At 44.2% G+C, this 27,963-nt stretch overlaps 1 protein-coding gene and 1 pseudogene across 1 annotated transcript; both read right to left on the bottom strand.

The window, feature by feature from the left end:
• Positions 1-205: 205 nt before the first annotated feature.
• Positions 206-742, bottom strand: LOC129327825 (zinc finger protein 22-like). Its single transcript, XM_054976578.1, has one exon. The coding sequence runs from the start codon at positions 740-742 to the stop codon at positions 206-208; it is 537 nt and encodes a 178-aa protein (XP_054832553.1).
• A 6,289-nt stretch (positions 743-7,031) lies between these two features.
• On the bottom strand, positions 7,032-23,752 carry LOC129327824 (zinc finger protein 850-like; annotated as a pseudogene).
• Positions 23,753-27,963: the final 4,211 nt, after the last annotated feature.

The raw sequence follows: 27,963 nt of genomic DNA, 5'->3' as shown, positions 1-27,963 counted from the left end.
AATGGTCTAAGGCAGCTTTCCTAAGGGACGGGGCAGGGGAGTTATGCTTTTGTGTCCGATGAGAACGCTAACAACTGAAACGTCCACAGATTGGTAGCATCTTCTTCAGAATCTTTCCTAGAAAACAAGGAATGCATTTGAAACCAAGATTTTTTTCTTCACAGTAAGTGGTTTCCCCCCCCCCACTGCCACCCCTGACCCAGTGTTAATTTATGAAATTCATTCCAAAGGAGGCTAAACATTTACACGCCTTCTCTCTGGCGTGGGTTCTCTCGTGTTTCATGAGGTGTGACTTCTGAATGAAGGTTTTCTCACAAGTGGAGCATTTGTACGGCTTCTCGCCCGTGTGGGTCCTTCGGTGCACAGTGAGGTTTGCATTCTGGCTGAAGCTCTTGCCACAGGCCAGGCACTTGTACGGCTTCTCCCTGGTGTGGATCCTCTCGTGGACGATCAGCTGACAGGTGCTCCTGAAGTTCTTCCCACAGACAGAGCATTTATGAGGTTTCTCTTCTGTGTGGATCCTTTCATGGAAAACCAGATCCGACCTCTGCCGGAAGCACTTCCCACAGTAACAGCACTGATGCGGCTTCTTCTTTCTGCTGTGTATCTGCTGATGCCTCTTAAGATGATCCTTGCGACTCAGGTTTTTCCCGCACTCAGCACACTGGTGCAGCACCTCCTGAGCATGGCTGTTTTCAGGCTTAACAAAACTGGCGTCTTGCTTAAAACCTTCCTCAGACATGCTTGGCGAATTTTGCTCAGGCGGCTGTAGAAGTTCATTAAAGGCCTTCTTGTCTGAAAAAAGTGTTAGGGGTCGGTTGCACGGCTGGATCTTTGGACCGTGATCATGCTCAGAAGCTTCTGCGTGTGTGAGATCCTGAGTAAAGGCTCCTCTGGATCTTTTCTGGAATGATTCCACTCGTTCTGGACTTCCCAACGGATGCTTTTGTGCTTCACCCTCACCATCTTGTCTGCAATCTGCTGGAATGAAGAAGATGACATTTGATGTGTATCTCTTTGGAAAAATCTTTGACATTTTTCCTCGAAGAAACTCAGGGTAGCATGTTTGTATGAGTGCTTTTGTTGAATAAATTTTATGCTATTTTAAACGTTTTAAACTTATGTTTAATTTTTAAATGTTTGATGGATATAGATTTGGAGGTTTTTTATATACTTATTTTTATATACTAAACCTATGCTTTTTCAGTATTACATGCTTTGCACTTTTTCTATGCTCAGGAGCCAAAGTAGTACTTGTAATGTAACCTGTAAGAATTTGACACTTGAAACAAGAAGACTTGAAACTCTGTAAGAACTGATATACTGCTTTTAGGGCTGCACTTATATTATATGTTATATTATTCTATAGATTCCAATAGAAATCAGTACCAGAGAGCCTTTTGTAGAAAACTGATTTGATGCAGCAAGCTGGTTTTGGCCACCTGTGGTATTATCTTCCTTAAAGCTGAGAAGGAACTGGGGAAAAGGGCACAAATAGGAAAACATCCCTTCCTATCCACAGATTTCAGTTATCAGAAGATATCAAGGCACCAGATTGAGATTCATTGGCGCCCTTGAAAGTATTATCCCCAGAAGAAAGTAGGTAAAAGGTTAGACAGTGTCCTTCCAAAATGAGGGCAGAGGAAAAAAAACTGTGAAGACTGGAATTCCCCCAAATAGAGGGGCCAGCCCAGAATTGCATCTTCAAATCAGAACTGACCCTAGATATGTTACGAGCCAGTAAGATATCAAATATTAGAATATTGTAATATTGTTATGATTATCTGAAAGTATTAATTGCCTGTGTTTCTATTGTAATTTTGATGAGCTCCGGACACAAGGAGACCACCTACTCCTGTGAAAAAGGGGCTCCTCCATTGTTTAAATTAAACAATCATATATTGCTTCATTCTACAGGACTCCGTGGTGTGTGTGTCTCTTATTGTGATTGGCGAGAGGGACACCTAAGGCACAAGTTTGTGCATAACATGTTTACTGCCTTGGGGACTCTATTTGGGTAGAAAAGTGGCATACAAGTGTTATAAATAGAGCTCTCTCCTTCATTTTATCCTCACAACAACCTTGAAAGATAAGTTAAGCTGACAGTGAGTGACTTGGCCAGCAGGATCCATCTATAGGGATGCTGTATACCTGCTGGGGGCTCCCATTGCCTGCTGGTGCTCCAGATGTCACCGGGGATGGGGGGAATTGCCATTGGTGTAAAGGCATTGTCACTTTCAGGGAAAACCCAGAAATGAAATCATGCCGCTCTAGGAATTGGTAGTAACGCTATGGTTTTACCACAGAGTTTCTAGTGATTCCTAAAGAGGTGTGACACCACTTTCAGGTTTTTCCTGGAAGTATTGTGGCACCGTCACACGATGGCACTGGTTGTTAGCTGCTGGATGGCAACCTTATCCATCCAGTGGGAATCATCATGGCGGAGGATGGATTTGACAGTAAATCAGAAAAGGCTGAGGAGCAAATGAAGTGCATATCTGAAACCTATACAATAAGAAACCAACAGGGAGGAGCGAGCAGAACTGACATCCTCCCCGTATAAGGTGCCTATGCAAGACTTGAACATACCGGGGGGGGGCACTTTCCTTGTCAGTTTCAATGTTTACAAGAAAAAACCACAATATTGCAGAACGGAACCCATGTCTTTTCGCCATCCCCCTTTTCTCCACTTTCTCCTATGTTAATGTCAAGGTGGTATTGCGTTTGCCACTTTGTCACCCGCAGATTTATACAGCCCCAATTCATCACGTGTTTGGGTTTTTAATCTATTCACTTATTATTTAAATCTTGCTCTGGGGGTGGTGTAAAAGCCACACTAAAAAGGAACAGCCATTTAATTTAGATATAATCTTTATGTGCCTGTCTTTCTCCTGAGCATCTCAGAATCCATTAAATAATATCAGTAGAGTGTGAGTGGAACTACAAGTGACAAAAGGCACAGATTGGACACTTGTCAACTTCCCTCAAGTTTTTATGGGAAATGTAGGCAGCTTGGCAGAATGTTGGACAAGTGACAGTTGAAAAGTCCATTGGACAGCAGTCAGAGAGCCAAGCTGCAAGACTAGGATGCCTACATTTCCCATCAAAACTTGAGGGAAGCTGACAAGAGTCCAACCTGTGCCTTTTGTCACTTGTAGTTCCGCTCTGTGTTAAAGACTCCTGAGAACAATGTTTTAGAATAAAAATACTTGCAGTATTATGCTTGTATTTAAGCCTTCCCAGTATGCATGTATGTATGGTTTTTATAGGCTGCCTTTCTCACTGAGACTCGAGGAGGATTGCACAGTGTAAGTCAATGCAATCAATATGGATATATAATATGCAATGTAATAAGCCTAGGATTTAGAAATCTAAAACCAAAGCATAGACTATTATATGTTAAACACAGAAACTGGTACTATGTAAGTAGAAAAGCAGAGGCCTGAGTTGCTGCCTGACAGCTATGGTCAATTGCATTGTACCTTTACATCCTGACATCTTCCTTTGCCACACCCTCCCATCTGATGAAGCTGCATCGTACTTTTATATCCTGATGCCCTCCCTTGTAACACCCCACCCACCTCTGGCTGGGATATAAAGGCTCAGGGATCTCAAATCCTACTCATGTCTGAAGAAAGGAGCTCTGACACTCTCTAAGGTGCCATTGGACTCAAATCCTGCTGTTCTGGTGCAGACCAACATGGTCAAATGGCTGAAAGTGAACAACTTGAAACTGAATCCAGGCAAGATGGAAAGGAGGCTGGCTGGGAAGGGAGAGATCTTGACGGATGCTGTGTTCCTACTTTTGATAGGGTTCAGTTGACCCTTTCTGATTTGGTTAAGAGCCTAGGGGTTATACTGGATCCAGCGCTACTGCTAGAGAAGCAAGTAAATGCAGCTGGGGGAAAAGGCCTTCTTCTAACTCAGACTAGCCTGGAAGATTTCTCACTGACACTCAAGGCAGATTACACAATGTCAATACAATCAATGTCTGGGACACCCAATAAAGAAAACAATAGGATATGGATTGCAGGAATTTGAAATAAGCAGAAATACAAATACAGAGATGAAACATTGCTGAAACAAAAAATAAGTAATTTGACACGACATATTAAACGAGTTCTGTGGCGCAGAGTGGTAAGCTGCAGTACTGCAGCCCGAGCTCTGCTCACAACCTAAGTTCAATCTCAGGTTGAACTAGCAGAAGCCAGGTTCACATAACCAGCTTAAGGTCGACTCAGCCTTCCATCCTTCCAAGGTCGGTAAAATGAGTACCCAGTTTCCTGAGGGTAAATTGTAGATGACTGGAAAAGGCAATGGCAAACTACCCCGTAAAAAAAAAGTCTGCCAAGAAAACGTCATGATGCAATGTCCCTCCATGGGTCAGTAATGACTCGGTGCGTGCACAGGGGACTACCTTTACCTTTATTAAACGACCCAGTACCCAGTAGTATAGTCTACAGTCCCAGTCCCTTTTCCAGAGCATCTAAGCCATTTCTTACAGCACAGCCCTGTTCTCTGAGTAAAAAAGCCTCTCTGAATGATCCAGTTTCTGATTGGTAATCTGATTGGCTGTGCAGATTTTCTTTTTAATTGTTTGGGTAGCAGCTGCCTGAGATGTTGAAGAGTTATGTAGAGCTGCTGTAGCATAGTGGTTAAGTCTGTGGTTGGATTGCAAATCAGCACTTGGCTGGTTTGAATCCTAGTACTGCCATGAACTCAGCAGGTGGCCTCGGGTACGCCACTCTTCTCAGCCCCAGCTCCCCAGTTGTATTGTCGGGATAACAAAAACACTGACTTTGTTCACCACTCTGAGTATGGCACTCATCTGTCTAGAAAAGCGGTATATAAGTACAGTTTTTGTTGTTGTTGCCTCCTTCCCTGACATTTTGTGCTTGGCTCCACCTCTTGTGGCAGCCATTTTGTAGCTGTGCCCATCACTGTGTTTCAGAATGCAAAAGGTGCCCACAGGCCCCGCAAGGTTGGGGACCCCTGATTTATGTTCTTTATAGTCTGCCTTTCTCACTAAGACTCAAGGTAGATTACACAGTGTGAGTCAATGCAATCAGCAGAAGGGATCATCTAATGATGGATGGATGGATGGATGGATGAATTAGGGTCAAAGAAATCTGAAACAAGCACAGAATATTAGACATGACTCAAAATACAGGCACAATACATACAGCAAACAGAAAAGCCATCTGATACACAGCAATATAGTCTACAATTCCTTGCCTGAACAATTCCATTATATCGGCCTATTACCTTTATAGAAATGCCCTACTGAACAATTCTGTTTTACATATTTGCAGAATATCAGAAGCATGGAAGCCTTCTTAATAATAATATAACAACAACAACTGCGCTTATATTCCGCTCTTCTACACAGATTAGTGCCTCACCCAGAGCGGTGAACAAGTTAGTGTTATTATTATCCCCACAATACAGCTGGGGAGTTGGGGCTGAGAAGAGGGGCTTACCTAAGGCCACTTACTGAGCTCACGGTAGTAGTGGGATTCGAACCAGTAGAGTGCTGATTTACAGCCAAACCACTTAACGACTGTGCTACAGTTCTCCTTGGGCAGGCTGTTTCAGGAGGTGGAGGCCACAACACAGCATGACAATAATGTGAGATTCCAGTCCAGTAGCATCTTAAAGACCAACAAGATTTCCAGGGTATAAACATAAGAGAGTCAAAGCCCTTCCTCATCATTATTGTGCCATAGAACACAATGCCATGGAAGCCTGCTGGGCAACAATGGGCCAGCCACCATCTCACAGCCTAACCTACCTCACAGGGCTGTTGTTGTGAGAATCAAATGGAGGAGAAAAGCATGATGTTGTATGTCCTTTTCAGCTCCCATTGGGGAGAAAAGCAGAGAGAGCATCTTAAATGTAAATAGAGGAGAATTGATAACTCGGGTGCTGACCACGAATTTTGTCTACAGATGGTCCGGCTACATATGTCAGCATCTCTAGTTCAAAGATCTCAGGTAACTGATGATGGAAAAGACCTTTCTCTTTGTGAGACCCTGGAGAGCCACATGCAGTCGAAGGAGACAGTACTGAGCCAGATGGAAAAGGAGTCTGACCGGGTAGAAGGAAGCTTCATAAGGCAACCCTGCATTGGCCAATGACCATCGTGTACATCTCTTTGATTTTCTGTCTCCTGAACCCATAACAGCTACATATGACATAAACAGGCATACAAGGTCCAGGGGCCAGGTTTGCACTCAAGCCGGATTGATTTTATTTACTTCAGTCATACCCCTCTTTTCTCCCCAACGGGAGCTGAAAAGGACATACAACATCATGCTTTTCTCCTCCACTTGATTCTCACAACAGCCCTGTGAGGTAGCTTAGGCTGTGAGATGGTGGCTGGCCCAGCAGGCTTCCATGGCATTGTGTTCTATGGCACAATAATGATGAGGAAGGGCTTTGACTCTCTTATGCTTATACCCTGGAAATCTTGTTGGTCTTTAAGATGCTACTGGACTGGAATCTCACATTATTGTGGTCATGCTGTGTTGTGGCCTCCACCTCCTGAAACAGCCTGCCCAAGTGAATAGATTAAAAACCTCTGCTGCCTCTCCTCAGGGCTGGCTACGGATGACAAAAAGTCACTCTGCTCATGCTCAGAAGCATTCTTGTTTGCTAAAAACTAAGTTGGGGAATAGAAAAGAGGCTCACATTACTGTGTGTGTGTGTGTGACGATTAATCTTTTAGAAAAAGTTGTACAGCCGTGTGTGTGTGTAAGATGTCAAGTACAACTGACTAATGGTGATCCCAACGGGTTTTCAAGGCAAGAGATGAACCGAGGTGGTTTGCCATTGCCTGTGTCTGCATAGTGACCTGTGTACTTTCTTGGCGGCCCCCCATCCAAGTACTAACCAGGGCTGACACTGCTTAGCAGCCTAAATCTAATCTGATCAGGCTAACCTGGGCCATCCAAGCCACAATGCAGTCACATTGGTCTAGACAAAATTCCAAAAACTAGAACAAAAACTGTGTAATTTTTTTTATTGGATCAACCAAATGAGCACAAAACTCCATGCAGGCTTTTGAGCTGACCAGAGGTCTTTGTCAGGCTTGATGTTACAAAATTTAAAAAGACATAAGGCTAGCAGGCAGAAGCCCCGGGCCATAATCTTAAGGTCTGATCTTACAGGCCTCTTTTGTGTCTGTTTTCAGCCTTCTCTATTTTTCAAACTGAAGGTAGGACAGGAGAGATGGGTCAAAAAACAAACGCAATCAGAGTGAGTTGAAGACCGACTCTTCAACCAGAGCACTTTGTGTGAAGGGAGGACAGTATAATCTCAATATTTATATATACTTGTGTATCTAAAAATATATACCATACCAGCAAGGCTCCCACAAAGCTATTTGCACACAACATATTCTAACACTCATTTTAAACTGAAAACGCAAATGTTAACTTTTAATTTAGAGATGGAGCCATGGCTCAATGGTAAAGCATCTGCTTGCTGTGCAACAGGTCCCAGGTTCAATCCTCAGCATCTCCAGGGTGGTTTTTTTTAAACTTTATATCCCACTTTTCTCCAATGGGGACCAAAAGTGGCTTACATTGTTCGCCTCTCCTCCATTTTATCCTCACAACAACCCTGTGAGGTATGTTAGACTAAGTGTACATCACTGGCCCAAGGTCACGCAGCAAGCTTCCATGACAAAGCAGGGAGTCGAACCTGGGTCTCTCAGATCCTAGCCCATTACGCTAGCCACTAAACCACACACTGCACCACCAGTTAAAAGGATTGCTTAGTAGGTGATGTAAAAGACCTCTACTTGAGACCCTAGAGGGCTGCTGTCTACCTGAGTAAACAATATTGCCCTTGATAGTCTGATTCAGTATAAGGTAGCTTCATGTCTTCCATTTTTTTAAACAAACGCACATCATCAGCCTCCTAAATATAAACAACACTCACCCCTCCAGTAAGTCCTATTGATACACCGAGTTCTCTCTGCTATGAGAAAACTCTGGCACCTACTAATCTGGTGGTGTGGTAGCTCTGTGTCTAGGAAAAACTTATTGATATTTCTTTTGCCCTGTAACTTTTAAAAAGGTGCCTGTCCTTCCTGAATTAATTTCTGCAAACATTTATATGGTTTCGCCCCTGCTGTGTGAATTCTATAATGAAAAATAAGGCTTGAATTCCAACTGAATCTCTTTCCACAGTCAGAGCATTGATAAGGTTTCTCTCCTGTATGGATTCTTTGATGTGAAGTAAGGTGGCAACGCTGACTGAAGTTTTTTCTGCACTCTGTGCACCGATATATTTTTTCTCCTGTGGATTCTCTGATGCAAAGTAAGTGTTCTCTTGTTTCTGAATTCCTTGCCGCACTCCAAGCATTTATATGGTTTCTCTCCAGTGTGTATTTTCCGATGCCAAGTAAGGCTTGCACTGTGACTGAAGCTCTTCCCACACTCAGAGCATTTATAAGGTTTCTCTCCTGTGTGTATTCTCTGGTGTGAAGTGAGGCTATTGCTCCAGTTGAAGCTCTTTCCACACTCCAAGCATTTATACAGTTTCTCTTGTGTGTGTACTTTTTGATGTCGAGTCAGGCTTGCACTATGGTTGAAGCTCTTCCCACACTCTAAGCATGTATGAGTTTCCTTCCCTGTGTGCATTCTCTGATGCAAAGCAAGGCTGCTTCTCCAGTTGAAGCTCTTTCCACATACTAAGCATTTATATGGTTTCTCCCCTCTGTGTAGTTTCTGATGCATGATCAGGCTTGTGCTATAGCTGAAGCTCTTTCCACACTCTGAGCATCTATAAGGTTTCTCTCCTTTGTGGATTCTCTGATGTAACATACAGCTGGAACTGCGAGTAAAACTCTTTCCGCACTCCAAACATTTGTAGGGCTTTTCTCCTGTGTGAATTCTTTTATGTGATCTAAGGCCCGCACCCTGGTTGAAACTCTTGCCACACTCTAAGCATTTATAAGGTTTCTCTCCTTTGTGGATTCTCTGGTGCTGAGTAAGGCTCGCACTACGACTAAAGCTTTTTTCACATTCTGAACACTTATAAGGTTTCTCCCCTGTATGTATTCTCTTATGGGAAGTGAGGCCATTTTTCCAGTTGAAGCTTTTCCCACATACCAAGCATTTATAAGGTTTCTCTCCTGTGTGTATTTGGAGATGCGAAGAGAGGCTTGCATTGTGACTGAAGTGCTTTCCACATTCTATGCATTTATATGGTTTCTCAGTTTTGTGGATTCTCTGATGTAAAGAACAGCTTGAACTTTGAGTAAAACTCTTTCCACACTTCAAACATTTATATGGTTTCTCGCCTGTGTGAACTCTTTGATGTTTAATTAGGCCACCACTGCCACTGAAGCACTTTCCACACTCCAAGCACTTAAACGGTTTCTCTCCTGTGTGAATTCTCTGATGTGAGGTAAGGTGGGCATTCCTGCTGAAGCTCTTTCCACACTCCAAACATTTATATGGTTTCTCTCCTGTGTGCACTCTCTGATGTGAAGTAAGGTGGCTATTCCGACTGAAGCTTTTTCCACACTCCAGGCATTTAAAAGGTTTCTTTCCTGTGTGAACATTCCTTTTCATCTCTGTATGGTTAACCTCTTCTGCTTGGGGTGACTCTCCTTCATTCTTACTCTCCTTTATATCTTCTGTTGGAACAAAGAAAGAAACCTATTAAAAGCTCAAAGAAACAAAGAATGGTTAGCTGAAACAACTGTTAAAAAAATAGTTTTGGGCCCCCAAACTGATGCCTAGAACAATCAAGCCAGATATATAAGAACAAGCCTTCAATTAGGCTTAACAAGAAGATAATAACAAGAAGATAAATGGATTAAAGCTACCTTTGATTCATTAGTATTTCTGCTAAACTACACAAAGTACATGACAGCCGACCAACTGACCAACAGTGTGATGAAAAGAAAGAGTGGTACACTCTTTATTATGTAATGGCAAAGTAATGCTATAAATGTTCCATATAATCAATTTACTGTAATAAACAGTGGGTGACATAAAGCCTTATGAGAAAAGTGCTAGGAAAAAAACAGTCTAATAGTCTGGGTGAAAAAAACCCACCAAAGCTAGACCCACAGTATCTCACATTTCCTAAAGGATTCCATTGCACATTTAAGCACTTACCTGTTAATTGCTCTGGTTCCTTGGAGACCTGGATACACTTTTCATCCAGCCAGCAGATGAGGTCAGGTTTAGGGGCCACAGATCCTTTGGCAAAGGTGGCAGGAAGAAGAGATCAGTTAGATATTGCTTTTGTGATAGTGTACCTAATGCTACAGATACAACAGCCATTCCCTTCTCCCTCAGGATACTGGGAATTGTAGTTCTGCAGTGGTTTGAATTTAGGAACCTTTAGCAGAATTCTCAGCGCTCTGCCCAAATGACAACTCCTTGAATTCTTTAGGGGAAGCCATGTCCATTACACATTCATCTGTAACCAATACAGGTTTGTCGTCTAGGTATGTACTGATGTACCTTGTTTCTGTACCTCCTAGCTGAGCTAGTCCTTCAAATGAAGGAAGGTGCTTTTTAAGCCTGACACATTTGTATGTCACAGAGGGAGGACTCCTGTAAGTATCTGGAATTTTCTGGCTCTGCTTCTCAGCCTGGGAAATTTCTTCAGAAATTTATTGTGCAAATTCCAGCACAGGGAAAGAAAACCAAAACCCAGAAGGAAATGCCCTTCACAACTTTCCCAGGAAAATCTTTGAGCACCATGTCAACCAGCTAATAGCATATCCACCTGGTTAGGTTTTCCCTCCCTCTTAAGCCAAAAGAAGAGAATGTGAGGCTACAAGGTTGTACCAAAAGGTTATACCAAAGGTACACAACCCAGCCACCTGTTTCACTGCAACATCTTAACAACAGCAATTCACACCTTTGCCATCTACAAACTCAAGGAAAGGGGATCCTTACCCAGAGAGGCCACGTTCCTGTAATTCTCCACCATGACATCTTTGTACAGAGCTCTCTGGCCAGGATCCAGCAGCACCCACTCTGCCTTGGTGAAATACACAGCCACATCCTCAAAGGACACTGGATACTGAAAGGAGGAGGAAATGTTATCTAAATGAAGGTTATCCCAGGCAGCGACTGCAATGCTAATGCAGAAGTTCAGGTGTGGGGAATTGTGTTTTCTTGCATGTACAGAATAGTATGTGAGGAAAGGGAGTGAAGTTCAGAGTCTGTCCTGCTCTGACATCTTGCAGTAGTTCCAAGAGGAAAAGTCACACGACGAAGGAAGAGGGGATCAATTCTCATCTCCCCTACCTGGACTGGATGGACAGCAGCTGTTTCAGTTCCTCTGCAAGAAAGATAGGTCAAAGGCGTTTTTCTGCTGTCTGTGAGTGAGGTAAAAGTTGGGGTGGGGATTTAAAAAAAAATCATATGTATAAACACTTCTTAATTCATTTGCTTGGTTGAATGCAGTTTCACTACAAACACACACAGAGCTGAATCATACCATCAATGCATCAAGGTCAGTATTGTATACTCGGACCAGGAGCTGTTCTCCAGGGTCCCAGGCAGAGGTCTTTCCTATCACCTACTATCTTTTGAAACTGAAGATGCTGGGAATTGAACCAGGGACCCTTTGCATGCCAAGGAGAGTCTCTTCCACTGAGCCATGGATCCTTCACATATCCAAGCAAAAAGAGGTTTCAGAGTCGCTGTTTATGACAGCTTTTGCAAATGTGCAAAGTTCACAAATCTTAGGGGCCCAACGAAGCCTACTCAACCTTCCTTACTAGCCTGAAGAGAAGCAATCCCATTCTTTCATTCTGTTTGCAAAAGCTCTGTGTTCTTTGTCAACTAGAAGAAATCGTAGTGGCTACAGGTGAATAGTTATTTATGAGCTCACTTTACCGGGCACTTTCCTTGTAAGGAGAAGAATTTGGTTTGCTTCAAATGTCTGCTTATATACAAAGGAAGTGATGGGGGACAGAAAAATGCCCTGATAAGCAGGTTTGAACATTTGAAGCTGCATTAGACCACCTATGCTACCATCCTCTTTTCTAGGAGTAACCCCTGAGTAGAATTCTGAGTAGATCTCTTTTTTTAAAAAACAATTTTTTATTGGTGAGTATACTTTTCCAATTCAATACATACATTCCCTCAATCTCTAATTAACCCTACCCCCCACCCTTTTCCTCCCCCCTCTCTATCGACTTCCAACATCTTTCCAACCCTTAACCCCTCTTATTACTTAATAAATCCCTTACTCTAAGCACATTCTAATTTTTTTCCAGGTATTCTATCATATATATCAAATATCCTATCAATATAGTATACTTCTATCAATTATGCTATCAAATATTCTATCAGTATAATATACATCTATCAGTTATACTATCAATATAGTATAGATCTTATACCCCTCAATATAGCAGACCAGTATAATATAGTATAATATATAACAGAAGTCTTAATTTAAACATATTCTATTTCTTTTAAACATATATTCTATCAAATATACTATCGTCATTATAATATGTATTAAAACCCCTACTGTGTGCCCTGCTACCAATGTGGCACAGCATACAACACCGTACTACACATTAATTATATAATATACAATCTGATCCACTAACATTATAGTATATATAGTATGCCCCATCAGTATATTTATTTAACCATTCCCTTATTCATATACTCTAAAAAAGGTATTACTTATCCTAACCTCCCTATCTTATTCTTTACAAAATCAGTTCTAAATTTCACCCCTTTTCTACTATATTATAATCCAAGCTTAGATTAAAATAGATATAAATTCTTAATGGTAAAGTCACTTCTCTCTTCTGTTTAAAATGTCTTATTTTAAAAATTCTCAAACTGCCACAGTTCTCCTTTCACATCCCATTTTTTTCCCAAAAATTGTTTCAATTTCGCCCAGTCCGCCAAATACTGTCCCGGATCCAGGTGAATTCTGAGTAGATCTGCTTACAATTGTTCTGGCTGACAATGGCTCTCCCAAACTACAAGCAGCCCTGCTATCCAACATACTTTCCCTGGACTGGAATTGAGACTCCAGGCCAGCAAAGCAAGTTCTTTCCCGTGGAGGTACAGAGAGTTTTTTATTATCTTTAAAATGGCAGCAGTCCCACTAAGAAATCGAGAGGCCCTTTACAGCTCCCCAAGGGCACTTCTTAATAGCCAGCTCCCAAACCATTTCAACATTCTAGTATAGACTACAGGCTCTAGTCTGTAGTCTATACTGCACATCCATACTACCTGTTGCTGCAAGTAGGTTCCTACTATGTCATTTTTTTTGCATTGTTTAATGTGTCTTGTTAATATTTATGCTTTGCTTCAACACTGTTTCCAATCTCTGGCTGGTGCCAGATTTCTACAAGTCAAAGCATATTGCATTGTAATGTCTCCTGGATGTCCTATCTTGCTGATAGTATGGACTTATTCTGTGCAAGCCTCCTTGAGTCCCAGTAAGAAAGGCAAACTATAAATGATATAAATAAATTTAAATCCAAACACCCTCTTTTTTCCTCCTCTTCCCTTGGCCCAAAGCAGATCACGTATCTCAGCCCTTCACCCTGATGGGCTGGTTAAACTGACCTTGCCGGCGTGGTAGTCATCAAGTATTGATATTGGCCAAGCCAGGCAATATTGACAACTCACGATGGTGCCTTTTCTTTCCTTATTCTTGGCAGGCTTTGATCTGTCAAGCTCTGATCTATTTTCCAGCTACCCCACCCCAACTTGTTTCGGGCTGCTTCGGAATAAAAGGAAAGACGTTGGGGTTCCCAGTTGTGCCTCTTGTCTCCCACAGCCCTAAATAAAACAGGATGAGTTCTTACCCAGTGTGGGGGAATCTTGGCCCCACTCCTGTAAGTGGTCCCTGGTAACAGGATTCTGCCACTTTTCTAATGAAGCCCCGTCCACTGTGGGGAACATAGTAGCCGTCACTGTGGTTGATCCCCAGATCTGAAACAGCAGTAAAGTTTCCCCCATTTACTGGGCCTCCTCTTGACAAAAGATGCTCAAGCCAACTAAGGCATTTTCTAGTTTTGATGTTTCTCCAACGGTCTTTTTTTAATGTCATTTTTTCACACTGCTGTTGAGAAATGTTCTTATTTATTTATCAAGCTTTATACCCCACCTTTCCGCCCTCCTAAGGACCACCCAGGCAGCTAACAACGTAAAACATACATAATAAAACCACACTTTAAAAACCCTTAAGACCAACAAAGAAGACATCATTAAAACAAAACCAGGTGTAAAATGCATACAAACCATAAAAACAATTAAAACATTACATGTTGAAACATACTGCACATATCACAAATTATATAATAGATTTCTGTTTTCTCAGCTCTATTTGGAGGCTTTGCCTCTTTTTGCCATGGGAATGTTAAATCTCCTTTTTTGGATGAAGAAAATGGGGGAAAATGTCGAGGAAGCTGTAGGATATTCTTGTTCATATATTCAGCCCCCTTGGCAGTACTTGGATGAAATGTTGTCACCTGTCCTACCTGCTTCTTGGACTCCGCCTGGCTCAGGAGGAAGCCTTCTGCCAGGACCACTGCCTGGGAACTGGTCTCTGGCTGACATTCCCTGACCCAGCTCTCCATCTCCGGTGGTAGGGCAGCCAGGAACAGCTTCAGTTGGCTCCTGTAGCAGCCATTTTGTAGTTGCACCTGCTGCCCTGTCTCAGAATTCCAAAGTGCCCACAGGTTCAAAAAGACTGGGGTCTCCTGGTCTAGATGACCCCCAAAGTTATTTATGCCATTTAACTTACGTGCTGTCAACAAGGCTGGCTCCAGGTTTGTTGCTTTGCACTTTGTGTGTGTGTGTCTACATCGCTTCTAAAGAGGAAATGCAGCTTATGTACATATTAAGTAAAATAATGTGCTTGGGGGGACCAATTCACTCCCAAGTGAGCTATATGCTGCTTAAGGCAATAGAAATCACAGAAGGCAAGGGGCAAGTTGTCGCCTTGGACCTGGCACGGGAAGTATGGGAGAAGGGAACTTTGGACTTTGCTTACAATGAAAGGACAGGCTCTTAGAATCTGCTATTTCCAACTGCAGATTAAGTAAATGCCCATTCCTCGTAGCTCCTGGCCCTCATTGAAATCAGGCACCTCGACAAAAGACCCGCAACACACACACACACACACATACCTTATCCTAAAACGCCCCCCCCCAAAAACCCATTCACCCCTCCCTTAAACACAAGCTTGCTTGTCGAATCTGGAGCCACCCTTGCCAACGCTTTTGCTCTTTCCTAGGGTTGCCAATCCCCCTTGCCCCAAATGAGCCCCATAGAACATGCCGCTGGAGGAGGGACATTCCGCACCCGATTACTTTTAACGCAGAAACAGCCCCCGCCTCCTGCTTTTTGCCTTCCCCCGAGTCAGAGTATCTCATAGTAAGAAAGGCGGGCTATAAATGAAGAAAATAAATAAAGGGGCGGAGGAGTAGAGAAAAGGCTCTCTCTCTCTCTCTGTTTTGCTGCCAGATATTTCCCTCTCCCGGCAGGGATTTTCTCTGTTCCGGCTGCAAAATATTTTTTTCAACTTACCCGAAGCGAAGGAAGGAAGAACGTGCGGGATCCGGCCCCGAAGCAGCGGCACCGACTCCAGGGGAGGCAAGCGTATTCAGCAACTGCAAGCAGGAGTTTATTCCGGCGACGGAGCGCGCAGGTGGGGGAAGGGGCCGTCCAACGGAGGGGCCTTTCTAGAAATCCAGACTCTCTTCCTCCCATAGATCTACATTGCTACAAACTCCCAGACGGGCAATTCCGTCTGCAAGCGGCACTTCCTAGCCGTATTTGAAGCCTTTCGTTTGCTCTTCTGTATGAAGGGATCAGGTGGGGGAGCCGGGCTGGTCTGCAGTAGAAGAGCAAACTTGGACTCCGGTTGCAGAAGACGGTGGAGCAATAGGATTTAAGTCACATTTGACAAGGAGGCCGTTGCCACCTCCCTCCCCTGGAAATAAGCTGAAACTTTAAAGGGAGGAATGTATGCATATAGTCCCCTCATCATCTTCACAAGCAAAACGGGGGGGGGGGGTGGGATTTTACCAGGGGAATGATAATCCTTCTATATAATTTAGTAAATTATTTCAGACAACTCACTTTATACCCTGGTGCACCACCAGAGGGCGCTGCCACAGAGGAAGCCTAGGCAAGGCACCCTGTCCCTCCAGAAAACGTGCCCTGGTGGGAAGCCCACTTCCCATTTTATGCTCACAACCCTGTAAGTTAGGCAGACAGCGACTAGCTCCGGGTCCCCCAGAATGTCATGGTTAAGTGAGGATTTCAACTTAAGTCTCCCCAGCTCTAGTCTGATACTCTAACCACTACACCCCACAGGTTCTCTTTACACCAGCCATTTCCTTTCCTTATTTGCCCAAGCCTAAATGGTGTCTTATTGCACCCTGGAACTCAAACCGCTTTCCGTGTTGACACAGTTTGGTTGAGGGACTCTGGAGGAGCAAAGCCTCAGATCCAGATGGGTATATATATATGTTTTGCCTGGATCTTATAGTTCCCGCGGTTAATGATTAGGCAGTGTCTGTGGTTGTGCTGTTCTCACAAAGCAAAACAGGTTCAAGTTTTGGTTATATGCATTATGTTGCATTATATTAATAGTAGTATCTGAGAAGAATGCAGAAAAAGTGCAGAACTACCTGTTCAAAGTTGAGGCTGATCGGAAGGAAGAACAGCATAAACAGGGACTCATGCAGTGATGCAACAAGCAATACTCCCCAATATTAGCTCTGATACACCGCTGCATTGCAAGTGTCTCATAATACATTACAGCCAATACAGAAATACTGCAGATGTACTCAGCCCAGCTGGAAGCTTACCAGGAGACAGCAAGGCCAGAACAAGGAATCATGCAGATATGCAACGGGCAGCCTCCTCCAGGTGGTTACTTTCAGCACACAGAAGCATTCAGTTATTTGCCATGCCACGCTGGCCATTTCCTCACAGCCCATGAGCACTCTCTGGCCTGCTACTTAGATGCTGCTTGCCACATTATTTCACAGAGAACATAGCTTATAAATACCTGAAGTAAAAGAAATAAACCAACAGATTTTCCTGTCCTTTTGAGGGGCAATAACAAGAACTCAAGATGGTTTTTGGTTCCGCTGGTGGTGTAGGTTATTTTGATCAGGAAGCACTGAGGCCAAAGAGAAGGAGTGATGTCTAGAAGGTCCCCAAGTCAAACCTCACTTCTGTCACAAACTGACTAGTTGGCCTTATGAGCAGAGAAGAAATAGAATTATTATTGCTATTTTTATTAGCACTGCAGTAAAGGTACGGACTTTCTACACAGCAAACTGCAAAAAGGGACAAGTCAGCAAAATTTAGCAGTGGAAAGTACATATAGATGGATTTAGTGGGGATTAAAATCTGTTCATATGTTGTTATACCTCCACTGCATTCATACAATCCACAGCCTCGCCATACATTCCTCTCTGTCTATAAGAAACCAGCAAGCCAAGACAACAGGTAGCCTGGAGCCCTGCTTCTTGCAAAGGATTTTTGTTTAACGGAGGACTTGTTCAGTCGTGCAAGCCTCACCTGTAGTCTGAAGGGGTACAGGCAGCTCAGACACAGATTCACCACCCCAGTAAGGACTAGAATTTCACTGGGGATGTTTCGTGATGGCATCACTATACAAATAAACGTGCAGCAAATCCTTTGGAATCAATGGAAGGGGCCATGTTTGCAGATCCCCTGCTCCACATGAGATTTACCATGGTAAGCTAAGCAGATACTTCTTTATGGTGGCCCCATTTCTCTGGGTGGCCCACCCACTTGCTCCCAGATCATTTTTTTAAAAAAACTGCTTCAGCAGATTTTTTTAAAAACAGAATTGGCAGAACACTGAAAATTGGTTGTTGTGGGTTTTCCGGGCTGTATTGCCGTGGTCTTGGCATTGTAGTTCCTGACGTTTCGCCAGCAGCTGTGGCTGGCATCTTCAGAGGTGTAGCACCAAAAGACAGAGATCTCTCAGTGTCACTGAAAGTATTTTAGCATATTTGGATTTTGAGAATGGGATGTTGTATGCTCCCTCGCTCCCATTTGTAGTGAATTCAAGTAGAAGAGGCAGGATATAAATGCAATGCCCATTCTAATATTTCAAAATTTATCATAATTATGTGACTATAAAATTATCATAACGTTTCTATAAAAATGGATGGGTATGACGGTGGCATGGACAAGGCAGCAAAGTCAGAGAGAAGAAGGAAAACACTGCGATGGTGTGGAAGATCACCCGCATGAAAAGCATTTCAAAACTGGCCAAGGAAGAGGAGTATAGGATAAAGTGGAGGCTGGCTGCTGGCAGCCTCAAGACTGATTGCCCAGGAGTGGAGAAATGCCTCGCCTTTCTGGTGTCAGCCCCGGTTTTTCTTTTGGAAACAACAACACAAGACAAATGGCAGGCGAATGGAACAAAGACATGTGTGATCGCTGATGGTAACAGCTTCATTCAGGTTCCCTGATGGCCTACACACTGGCAAAAGAGACAAGGGGCTGTGGATGAAACAACATTCCCAAGTTATCTGTGTGGCATTCTCTTTCATTCCTCTGTGAAAAGAAGAGGGCCGGGAGAACATGAGGCTTTATGGCTGCAGTGATGGGATGGGAAGATCAAGCCAACCCACCGCCAAGGACCAAGAGAATTTTCCTAATTTATACCACCAGTTCTTGAATTTATACCACCACCAGCTCTTGAAACAACTTGCTGTTTAGAAAGTGAAACAAAGGCAAAGAAAACAGGGTCATGTAATTTCACTAGGAAGAGTTATTTTTTTAAAAAAACCCTAAGAGATGAAATGAGAATAACCAAAAACCTCCCCTATTTCTCCACACTGCCCTCAAGATAGACCTGGAAATTTAAGACATTTGAAAGAGGTGCAGGTCTAATTTCCGTTATACAGGGAAGGAATGTCCTGAATTGCGTGACCTGAACATGCTGGGACTCTTGCAAAATGCATGTCCCAAACCTGTGAGGGCCATCCTGAACTTCAAGACAGGCACCAACAGGTACCGGGCTCCTCCTCTAGTGACTGAGCTGTTAATAGCCTTTATCCACAGTAGGCTTAAGTCCCAAGCAGGACTGACCAAATGGAGGAAGCGTCTTGCTCCTTTTCCTCTTCAATAACATTCTGAATAGGTTTTTCCTTCCCCAAACAGCTCATTCACCTAAACGGATTCTGTCCAGTGAGCAAATCTCCAACTGCGTTTCAGCTCACCATGGAGTTCTCTCCATGTTTGGAGCATGGGATATATGGATTTTCAGCGGTATGGAGTCTGCGATGTCTGTTAAGACTGAACCGCTGCCGGAAGCTTTTCCCGCAGTCAGAGCACTCGTATGGTTTCTCTTCTGTGTGAGTCCTCTGATGGCGGTTACGATCCGAGCTGCAGACAAAGGTCTTCCCGCACTCTGAGCATTCGTACGGCTTCTCTCCCGTGTGGATTCGCTCATGAGTGGCGAGCCCAGAGCTGTAAAGGAAGCACTTCCCACATACCAAGCACTGGTGGGGTTTTCCTCTCTTGCGCATTCGCTTGTATTTAATGGAACGCGCACTGTGGCCGAAGCTTTTCCCATAAGCGATATGTCTCTTGGGCGTATGGCTCCTTTGCTGGACAATAATTCCTCCCAAGTCTATATAACCTCCATAAGTAACAGATTCATCCATGATCTCCCCTGGGTGGGTTTCTTCCTGGAGCTCTATTCTCTGCAGATCCTCAGGGTCATTTTCACGATTTCCAAACCGAGGGCCAAGTTCTTCTGTGTTTTCCGGTGCTGTTCCAAATAATCCATCTCTCTCTGAAGTTTCTGGTGCAGATTTTTCCTCTTTATTTACAGACAGCCCTCCCTGACCTGCAGAAGAAATGAGAAAAACCATGTAGTACTTATACTCTGGACAGGAGAAAAATTGAACTTGAGAACATGAAAACACAGGTACCAGGAAGAAGGAGAAAAGCTCTGTGGCTACTTTCCCTTTAACAACGGCAACAGCATTCAATTTATATACTGCCCTTCAGGACAATTTAACACCCACTCAAAGCAGTTGACAAAGTATGTTATTACTCTCCCCACAACAATCACCCTGTGAGGTGGGTGAGGCTGAGAGAGCTCTGGAAGAGCTTGACGGACCCAATATAGTGGGAAAGGAGTCCCTAAGGAAACAAGTAATATTTATTTACAATATTTCTAGACATTAATATTGAAATGTTTTAATGTTTTGATATTTCCCACCTTTGGCCCTATTTCGGTATAAAAGCAGCATAGAAATTTTTAAAATAAATATAGATACTGTTTCATAAGGCACCTTACCAGAACTTTAAATGCAAATATATATTTTTAAAAACATGGAAACTGAAATCACAACTCCCATGGCATGTGAATGTGTTTCCTTGCACCTTTTTCCTTGTTGAATTTTGTTCCGTTTTGGATATTTCTGCATCACTTACATATACAAATGGTGTTTTAAATGCCATAAACTAAGCAACGGATTTGGACATATTGGAAATAAAAACCAGTGAAACTAAAACAAAAGAATCGCATAAGGGGAATAAAAAGAAATGAAGGAAAGATCAGGGGAAAGAGGAGGAGGAATAAAAAGGAGGAAAGCCTGAAAGGGGGAATAGAACCATACATTGACAGGGGCCGTGGAGAACCCCTTTTATTTGAATGAGGACAGCTAATAATAAGCCCTGCCTTACAACTGCCCCACTCATTTTCTGAAAAGCTCAGTAAGTGTCAAGGGAAGGACTGATGGGCGCCATGCTGAGGAACTGTTTTAAATGGTGCTGATAATTTTTGTACCATGCTTGGATACGGCCCCTCCCCTGAGCAACAGAGAAGAACTTTGCACGCCTTTCTGCATTCCCTTTTTAGCTCACCCAGAAACTTGAAAGCCAGCTTCTCCATCTCAAAGACTCTCTGGGCCCTAAGCGACCTCTTAGCTCCCAGAAGTGTCACAACTGAGATCGGACCAAGAAGGAGCTTCACAGCATCCCCGACTGCGTAAAAGTTACCCCTTCCTTACTCTGCAGGTGGGCATCTCCGTCATCTTCCAGCTTGGCCTTGGCACACAGCAGGGGTTCAGTGCCCAATGGAGCTTTCTCGGCCTCCGACAAACTCACAGCCAACTCCCCCAATGGCATAAACACCTACAACAAAAGCAAGGCCCCTTTCAGTATACAAAGACAGCAATCAGGCCATCCTTAGTCAACAGCCTTCTGTGTGAAACGGCTGAAAAGTTCATCCGCTTTGATCAGCTGTCCAAGACAGGCAGGCAGGCAGGCTGCAGCCTCGTTCCAGATGGGCAGAGCAGCTCTTGCTTTCTACTTCAGAACAGGCAGAGCCACCATCCCTGGGCCACAACCTCAAATACCAAAGTGGAATCACCTCACCTGTTTTCCCCGTCTCTCGGCCTCTTGCCGCATCTTCAGGAAATCCTCAGTGAAGGTAATGGCTTGGGCGCAGGTTTCAGGGCCCCGCTCCCTTACCCAGCTCTGGATCTCTGGGGGCAGGATGGTCAGGAATTGCTCCAGGACCAGCAGCTCCAGGATCTGCTCCTTGGTGTGTGTTTCAACTTTCAGCCACCGGCCACAAAGTTCCTGAAGTCTGCAGTAAGTCCCTCTTGGCCCCTCAGCCTCCTGGTAGCAGAAACGCCTGAAGTGCTGACGCAGCTTCTCCCTACAGATGGCATCTCCCTTCAAGATGGCTGCCTTCACCTTTCCATAATCCTCTCTGTCCCTGTCCTGCAGCCTGCTGAAGGCCTGCTCAGCCTCTCCACTCAACGCTGGCACAAGTCGGGCCACCCACTCTTCCCTGGGCCACCGGCAGGCTTTGGCCACTTGCTCAAAGGAGGCCAGAAATCCCTTAGCATCATCCCAGTGGGTGGGCTCTTCCGGTAAGTGTAGAAACCCCCAGTCTGAATGAGGAGACTCCATTGTCTTCAAGAATTCCTGCCACTGGACTTCCCACCGTTGAAGGAGTCCCTCGTCTGGTTCCTCCTTCACTTGACTCAGAGGGATCCTTTGCAAGAATTCTCGGATGCTTCCGGCTTGGTTGGCTTGTCGGGCTTTTCCTTCTTTAAGGGATCCCATCTCGGGGGCGGAGTCGGCTGAATCTTGTGCCTCCATATTCATTGCTGGCTGATCCTGCTGTAATAAACTCTCAGGAAAGAAAATTCTAGAAAAGGGAGATAAACAGGAGGTGAGGATGGCATTATATGCTTTTCCCTAAGGAAAAATGGAATAGACAGTAACAATAAATAAAACAGAGAGCAGCAACCATTCCATCTTTGGCACTGTGTGTGTGTGTACTTTAACATTATTTATTAAATCAGTTTGTGTGCAACAATCTCTGTTTAAGATGTTTGAGGCAACTTGCAACAGTCACTGGAAAACATACAATACAAAACTAACAATAAATAGCAGCAACAAAAAAAATAAAATTCCTATCATGATAAGCACAGAGTAAAACAGTAAACTAGTCACTGAAAGAGGCAAATAAGCAGTCCCCTTATGGGAACAGTATTGAGTAAAACGCAGTAGAACCAGTGTGCTGTAGTGGTTATAGAGTATTGGTCTAAGATCTTGGAGACCGAGGTTTGAATCCCCACTCTGCCACTGAAGGCTGCTGGGTGACCTTGGGCCAGTCACAGCCTCTCAGCCTAACCTACCTCACAGCGCTGTTGCGCAAGGATAAAACAGAGGAGCAGAGAATGACATAAGCAGCTTTAGATCGCAGTTGGGAAGGAAGAAACAGAGAAAGTAAAATAAAATAAATAAAACTTTAAAATTACCCAGACCCCAAACTGAAGATAATTAGACCATAAGAAAAGACACCCAATGGAGTCACTTTCTACCCTAATGAATCCACATTGGACCAGGCTGCCTTTTGGCCTCTAAACATCCTGTGAGAACTGAGAACTCGGGTGGGACACTTAGGTGCTCTCGTACGGGGGGGAGGGTGGCACGTCTTCCTTCTCTCCCACCACCCCCAAACTGCAACTCCTCCTCACTTTGGTTGCCAACTCATCTGGGAAATATCTGGAAATTTGAAGGTGGTGGAGCCTAGGGAGGGCTAAGCAGGGTATAAGGTCATAAAGTCCACTCTCCAAAGCAGCCATTTTCTCCGGAGGATCTGATCACTGTAGTCTGGAGTTCAGTTGTAATTCTAGGAGGTCTTCAGGCCTCACCTGGAGGTTGGCAACCCTACCCCTCAACCGTCTAGAAGTTGCAAAAAAAAAAAGAAAAGAGGGGGGATACATTTGCAAATATCTTTCCTGCATCTCAGATCTGGAAGAAGCTGAGTTGGAAGGACTGCCAACTCCACACTGGGAAACTTTCTGGAGTTTGGGGGGTGGTAGCTGTGGAGGAGGGAGGACTCGGGAGGGATTTCATCTACAAGCTACAGGGTACCATTTCTCCCTCTGAAGCTGCTGTTTTCTCCAGGGGAACCGATCTCTTGTAGTCTGAAGCTCAGTTGTAATTCCCAAAGAACTCCAGTCACCACCTGGAGATTGGCAACCTCACCTGCCAGGGGAGGTACCTCCTTCGTGGGAACCAAGCAACACTGCTAACTGATGGGGGGGGAGGCGTAGCAAGCACGTGGGTGCTTCTCCGGGAATCTCCTCCGGCGTCCCCCTCCCCCTCGCGAAAGGGCCTCACCTGCACTTGCATGCTCCCCCGAAGGGCCCCCTCCTCCTTTGGTTCTGCCGCACAGAAGTTGAAAACCAGAGCGGCTCCCCCAGCAGGGAAAAAAAAAGAGCTTTCACTGTTTGGATTTTTTAAAGACACGCCTCCTGCTCAGATTGTTCCTCCGGCCCTCTAGGATGAGGGTTTTTATGGGTTTAACCCAATAATTCCCAAAAGAGCCTGCTGGAGAAAACTCAGGGTCAGGGGAAACCAGAGGAGTTGATAACAGAAAAGCAATCTGAACAGGCCAGTTTAATCCAGGCTGGGAGCTAAATCAGGCCGACCACAGCCAGTCCTTCCATGGGAGACCACCAAGGAAGTCCAGGGTTGCTAGAGGAAGGCAATGTCAGAAACACCTTTGCTCATTAATTTTTTTAAAAAGATTTATGCTGAATTGACACCAAGTTTTAACTTCTCCCCCCTATCTCCCCCTCCCCGCATAAAATTTCCCAGCAGGATCTTTCCTCACATGTTCAGGACTTGGGGGGAGGGGAAGGGTACATGCCAGTGTGCTACGGTTTCCAGGTGTCCGGTTTTAATCATCATAACAACTGTAATGTCTGTACCCCTACATCCATGTCATTGTTCTAGGTGATGAACCATTGCTAATGCTGTACCTTCATTTCATTTTGCAAATGCTCTAACCATCACTTTAGTTTCTCAAGCAGCCTGAGAACACAGCTGTCTTATCTCTTTCCTTTAAAACTCACAGAAGTGACCTTGTACTGTCTGAAATGTTACAGTTTACTCTTATGCCTTTTGTTCTGTCTGTAAACTCTGGAAGAAATTCCCAGACCCTTTCCTGCGCAAACCTGTGGTCGAAGTGGGAGGGGGGAAATGATTGAGTATTTAGAGCCGTAGTTTTCTTTTCCTATCAAGGAAGTGTGTACTGCTTAGATGCTTTCCTGCCTCTGAGTAATTCTATGGACATATATATGGAAATGATTGGATTTCTGAATAAAACCATTTAACCAAGAGCTTGGACTTCTTGTTGCAATGGTACAGAGACCTGTCTACCATATCCTGTCATCCATAGCCTGACACTAACATTAGATTTATATACTGCCCTTCAGGACAACTTAATGCCCACTCAGAGCAGTGTACAAAGTGTGTTATTATTATCCTCATGACAATCACCTGGTGAGGTGGGTGAGGCTGAGAGAGCTCCTAGAAGCTGTCACTGACCCAAAGTCACCCAGCTAGCTTCAAGCAGAGGAGTGGGAACCAAACTCGGACTATCTGGTATTTTGGGACACTGCCTGGGGAAAACGTTTTCCAAACTGGACACCTGGCCCCTCCTGTAGCTGCATGATGGTGCTGCTGCCAGCCTGGAGAAGCAGCCAATCAGCCCAGGTGCCCTGGGCAGCCTCCCGTGGCTTTGCGGTGCTGCTCAGGAGTGGCGCCCAGAAGTGTGTGGGGGGGGTCAGCGTGATGATGTCACTTCCTGCACTGACATCATCACACCGCCCCAGAAGTGTGCACAGTTAAAAAAGAAAAAAGTAAGTCCCCCCACACTAGGGTCCATTATTAATCCAGAATCCCCAGCAGCCCTTCAGTGTACTGGCACCTCTTTCCACAATAGCAAAACTCTGGGGATTCCCTCCGCGGTATACACTAAACCACACTATTAAGTTTTCAAGAAGTGGTTTCTTAAGTGCAATTGTGCAAAAGTGCCACAATATAATCAATAAATAACAATATCAAAAATATCATATAAAGACATTAATAAATAAGCAACATGAAGTAGTGACGACCAAGATACAAAATATCACAATCAGTATATTCCAGCTACAATCTCTGCCGGTAAAAGACACAATAAAGGTCCAGTGTAACTGTTCTCTTTTACTGCAGGTAACGAAGGCTGCTTCCTGGAACTGAGGTAAGTAACTGTTTCGTATAAAATAGTCCTTGCAATAAATATGCAATTTCTTGTTTTGCAGATGACCCCAGATCCAGAAGAAGCTGTAACGATCACACCTGGCCCCAACAGGCTGCTAGTGGGCGGCCCGTCTCGCAGAGCTTCCTCAGGGGTTCCTTTAGCTGCAGTCTACAATCTATCAAAAGATAACCGGCATGGACGTCATCTCCCCAAAGCCTTGACAGATAATTGCCGTTGTTGTTGTAGCTGTTAATATCAGCACCCCCAAAGAGGATCCCCAAGGAAGTGAACATCATGAGTACCAACTTCTTCCTTTCTTTCCTTAGAAAAAAGAACTGTGCACGCCTGTCCAAAAGAGTGGGCTGCATGTGGCTCCTGAAAGCTCATATTGAAATAATCGATGTGGTCTTTTAGGTGCCACTAGATTTTCATTTTCTTTTGCAACCCCCATTTGTAATAGAGAAATCTTCCCACTACAAGTTCTTTAGGAAGTGAGGCAGGGCCTTTTGAGAGGGGAGTCCTGGGGTTGGCCAGCTCCAAGTTGGGAAATTCCCGGAGACTGGGTGGTGAAGCCCGGAGAAGGCAGGCTTTGGGGAGGGGAAGGACCTTCCCATGGTATAATTCCATAGAGTTCACCCCCGGAAGTAGCCATTTTCTCCTGGGGGAACTGATCTCTGTGGTCTGGAGATCAGTTGCAATTCCGGGAGATCTCCAACCACCACCTGGAGGCTGGCAACCAGGGTCCTGTTTCCTGATTGGCTCTGCAGGCTCTCCTTGCTTTCTATTGGCTCCCCAGGGCCAGCCTAAGACGTCTGCCTTATCGGAAATAAGCCTTTAGTGGACTTCAGTGTCTGAAGCTGTGTCCTTCAATGTTTTCCTCATGGGGAAGGGCTTGTGTGATTTCCTGGTGCTGCTATGGTTGCTGATACAGTGCAGTGGCAACAGGGTTTCCACAAGGCAGCTTTCTATCTTAGCCATCCTGCCCCAGGAAGTGCCACGCTGGGCGAGAGGATGACGACCAGAGACCAGTTTGCAGGCGGTGGCCCTGGCCGAAGGTTTCCTCCTGAGTCAGGCAGAGGAGACGAGGCAGGCAGAGCAGCTGAGTGGGGGGGGGGGTGATCCTCCAGTTATTTCCCAGTCAAGGAATGATATCTCACCATATCCTAAAGCTTCCCTGCCAGATATTTGTCCATGTTTAATCATCCGAAGGGGAGATTTAGGAGCCTCATTCAGCAGCCTCGTCTACTAGTGAATTTCTTATCCTGCCAGATAAATGATCACGGTTGAAAGAGAACTCAGTTCTGATTCTTGCCCCTGTGGTTGAAGCAGCTCTGCTGGACAATGCAGGGGTGCAGAAAGTGGCAGTGGGACAGGACAGGAGCCATTCCTTGATCTGTTCCATTCCTTTTCTTACCCTTGCTGTTGTTTCAGACATGGGGACTATTCATGACGATGGAAGCTAACTTCTTCGAAAGAAGGAGAGCTGTCAGCAGAGTGGCGGAGGGTGCAGGTCAAAGAGGGTACTCAAGATACCTTCTGATGGGGTAAGGGCTCCTTATACCACAATGAAGCTGATGGGTAGAAGGTTCAGGTCAGGAAAAAAAGAAAATATTTCTTCACACAGCATAGCGTGATCCTGTGAAACTCACTGACACAGGATGGACTGATGGCCGCTAATTTAGATGACGCTGAAAGGGATTAGAAAAATCAGTGGACAAGCCTTTTTATTCATTTAATAATTAAAATATTAATCCCTCACTTTTCTTCCAATAAAGGGACTCAAGGCAGCTCAGATTAAAAAGTAGAATCTACAAACAAATTCCGGTATACAGGAACTACAAGGTTCCACAATCTCTTAAGAAACTTTTTGTATATTTTAAAGTATTTTTAAAGTGCAAAGTGCTAATATTGTGCATACAATAAACAATACAAATAAACAGTCAATGTGCAAACCAATCCAACTGGTAAAGTTCAACCATATACATATAAGTCCAACTGGTAAAGTTCAACAATCCATGAGCAATGCAGTCAACACATGAGGATGAAATTCTCAGTATATTGCACAAATGCCGAGGTAGTGACCTCCAAATCCAAAGATCCAATGAAGGTGTTGTAGCTGAGCGTTTCTTCAGCCTACGGCTTTCAGCCAGCAAATTTCCAATACCTGTTTCGTAATAACAACTTCCTCATAGGCAATAATATCTACTGGACTGTAAAGAGATTTGTACAACTAATTTTAAAAAATTACAAAATTACCAATTATACAAATATTAAAAATACAAAATTCCAATACTCACTGGTCACAAAGTGTTCACAAGCTCATGTCTATATCACAATGGCTCCCTCTATATCACGGATTATACGCAGACATTGGCACATAAT

The sequence above is a fragment of the Eublepharis macularius genome, chromosome 4 (genome assembly GCF_028583425.1).
Source record: "Eublepharis macularius isolate TG4126 chromosome 4, MPM_Emac_v1.0, whole genome shotgun sequence".
Lineage (NCBI taxonomy): Eukaryota > Metazoa > Chordata > Lepidosauria > Squamata > Eublepharidae > Eublepharis > Eublepharis macularius.
This window is presented reverse-complemented; position numbering and strand designations above follow the sequence as displayed.

Bases quoted from the DNA above. Each gene is read 5' to 3' on its own strand.
- LOC129327825 (XM_054976578.1), bottom strand. From the start codon at position 742: ATGTCTGAGGAAGGTTTTAAGCAAGACGCCAGTTTTGTTAAGCCTGAA.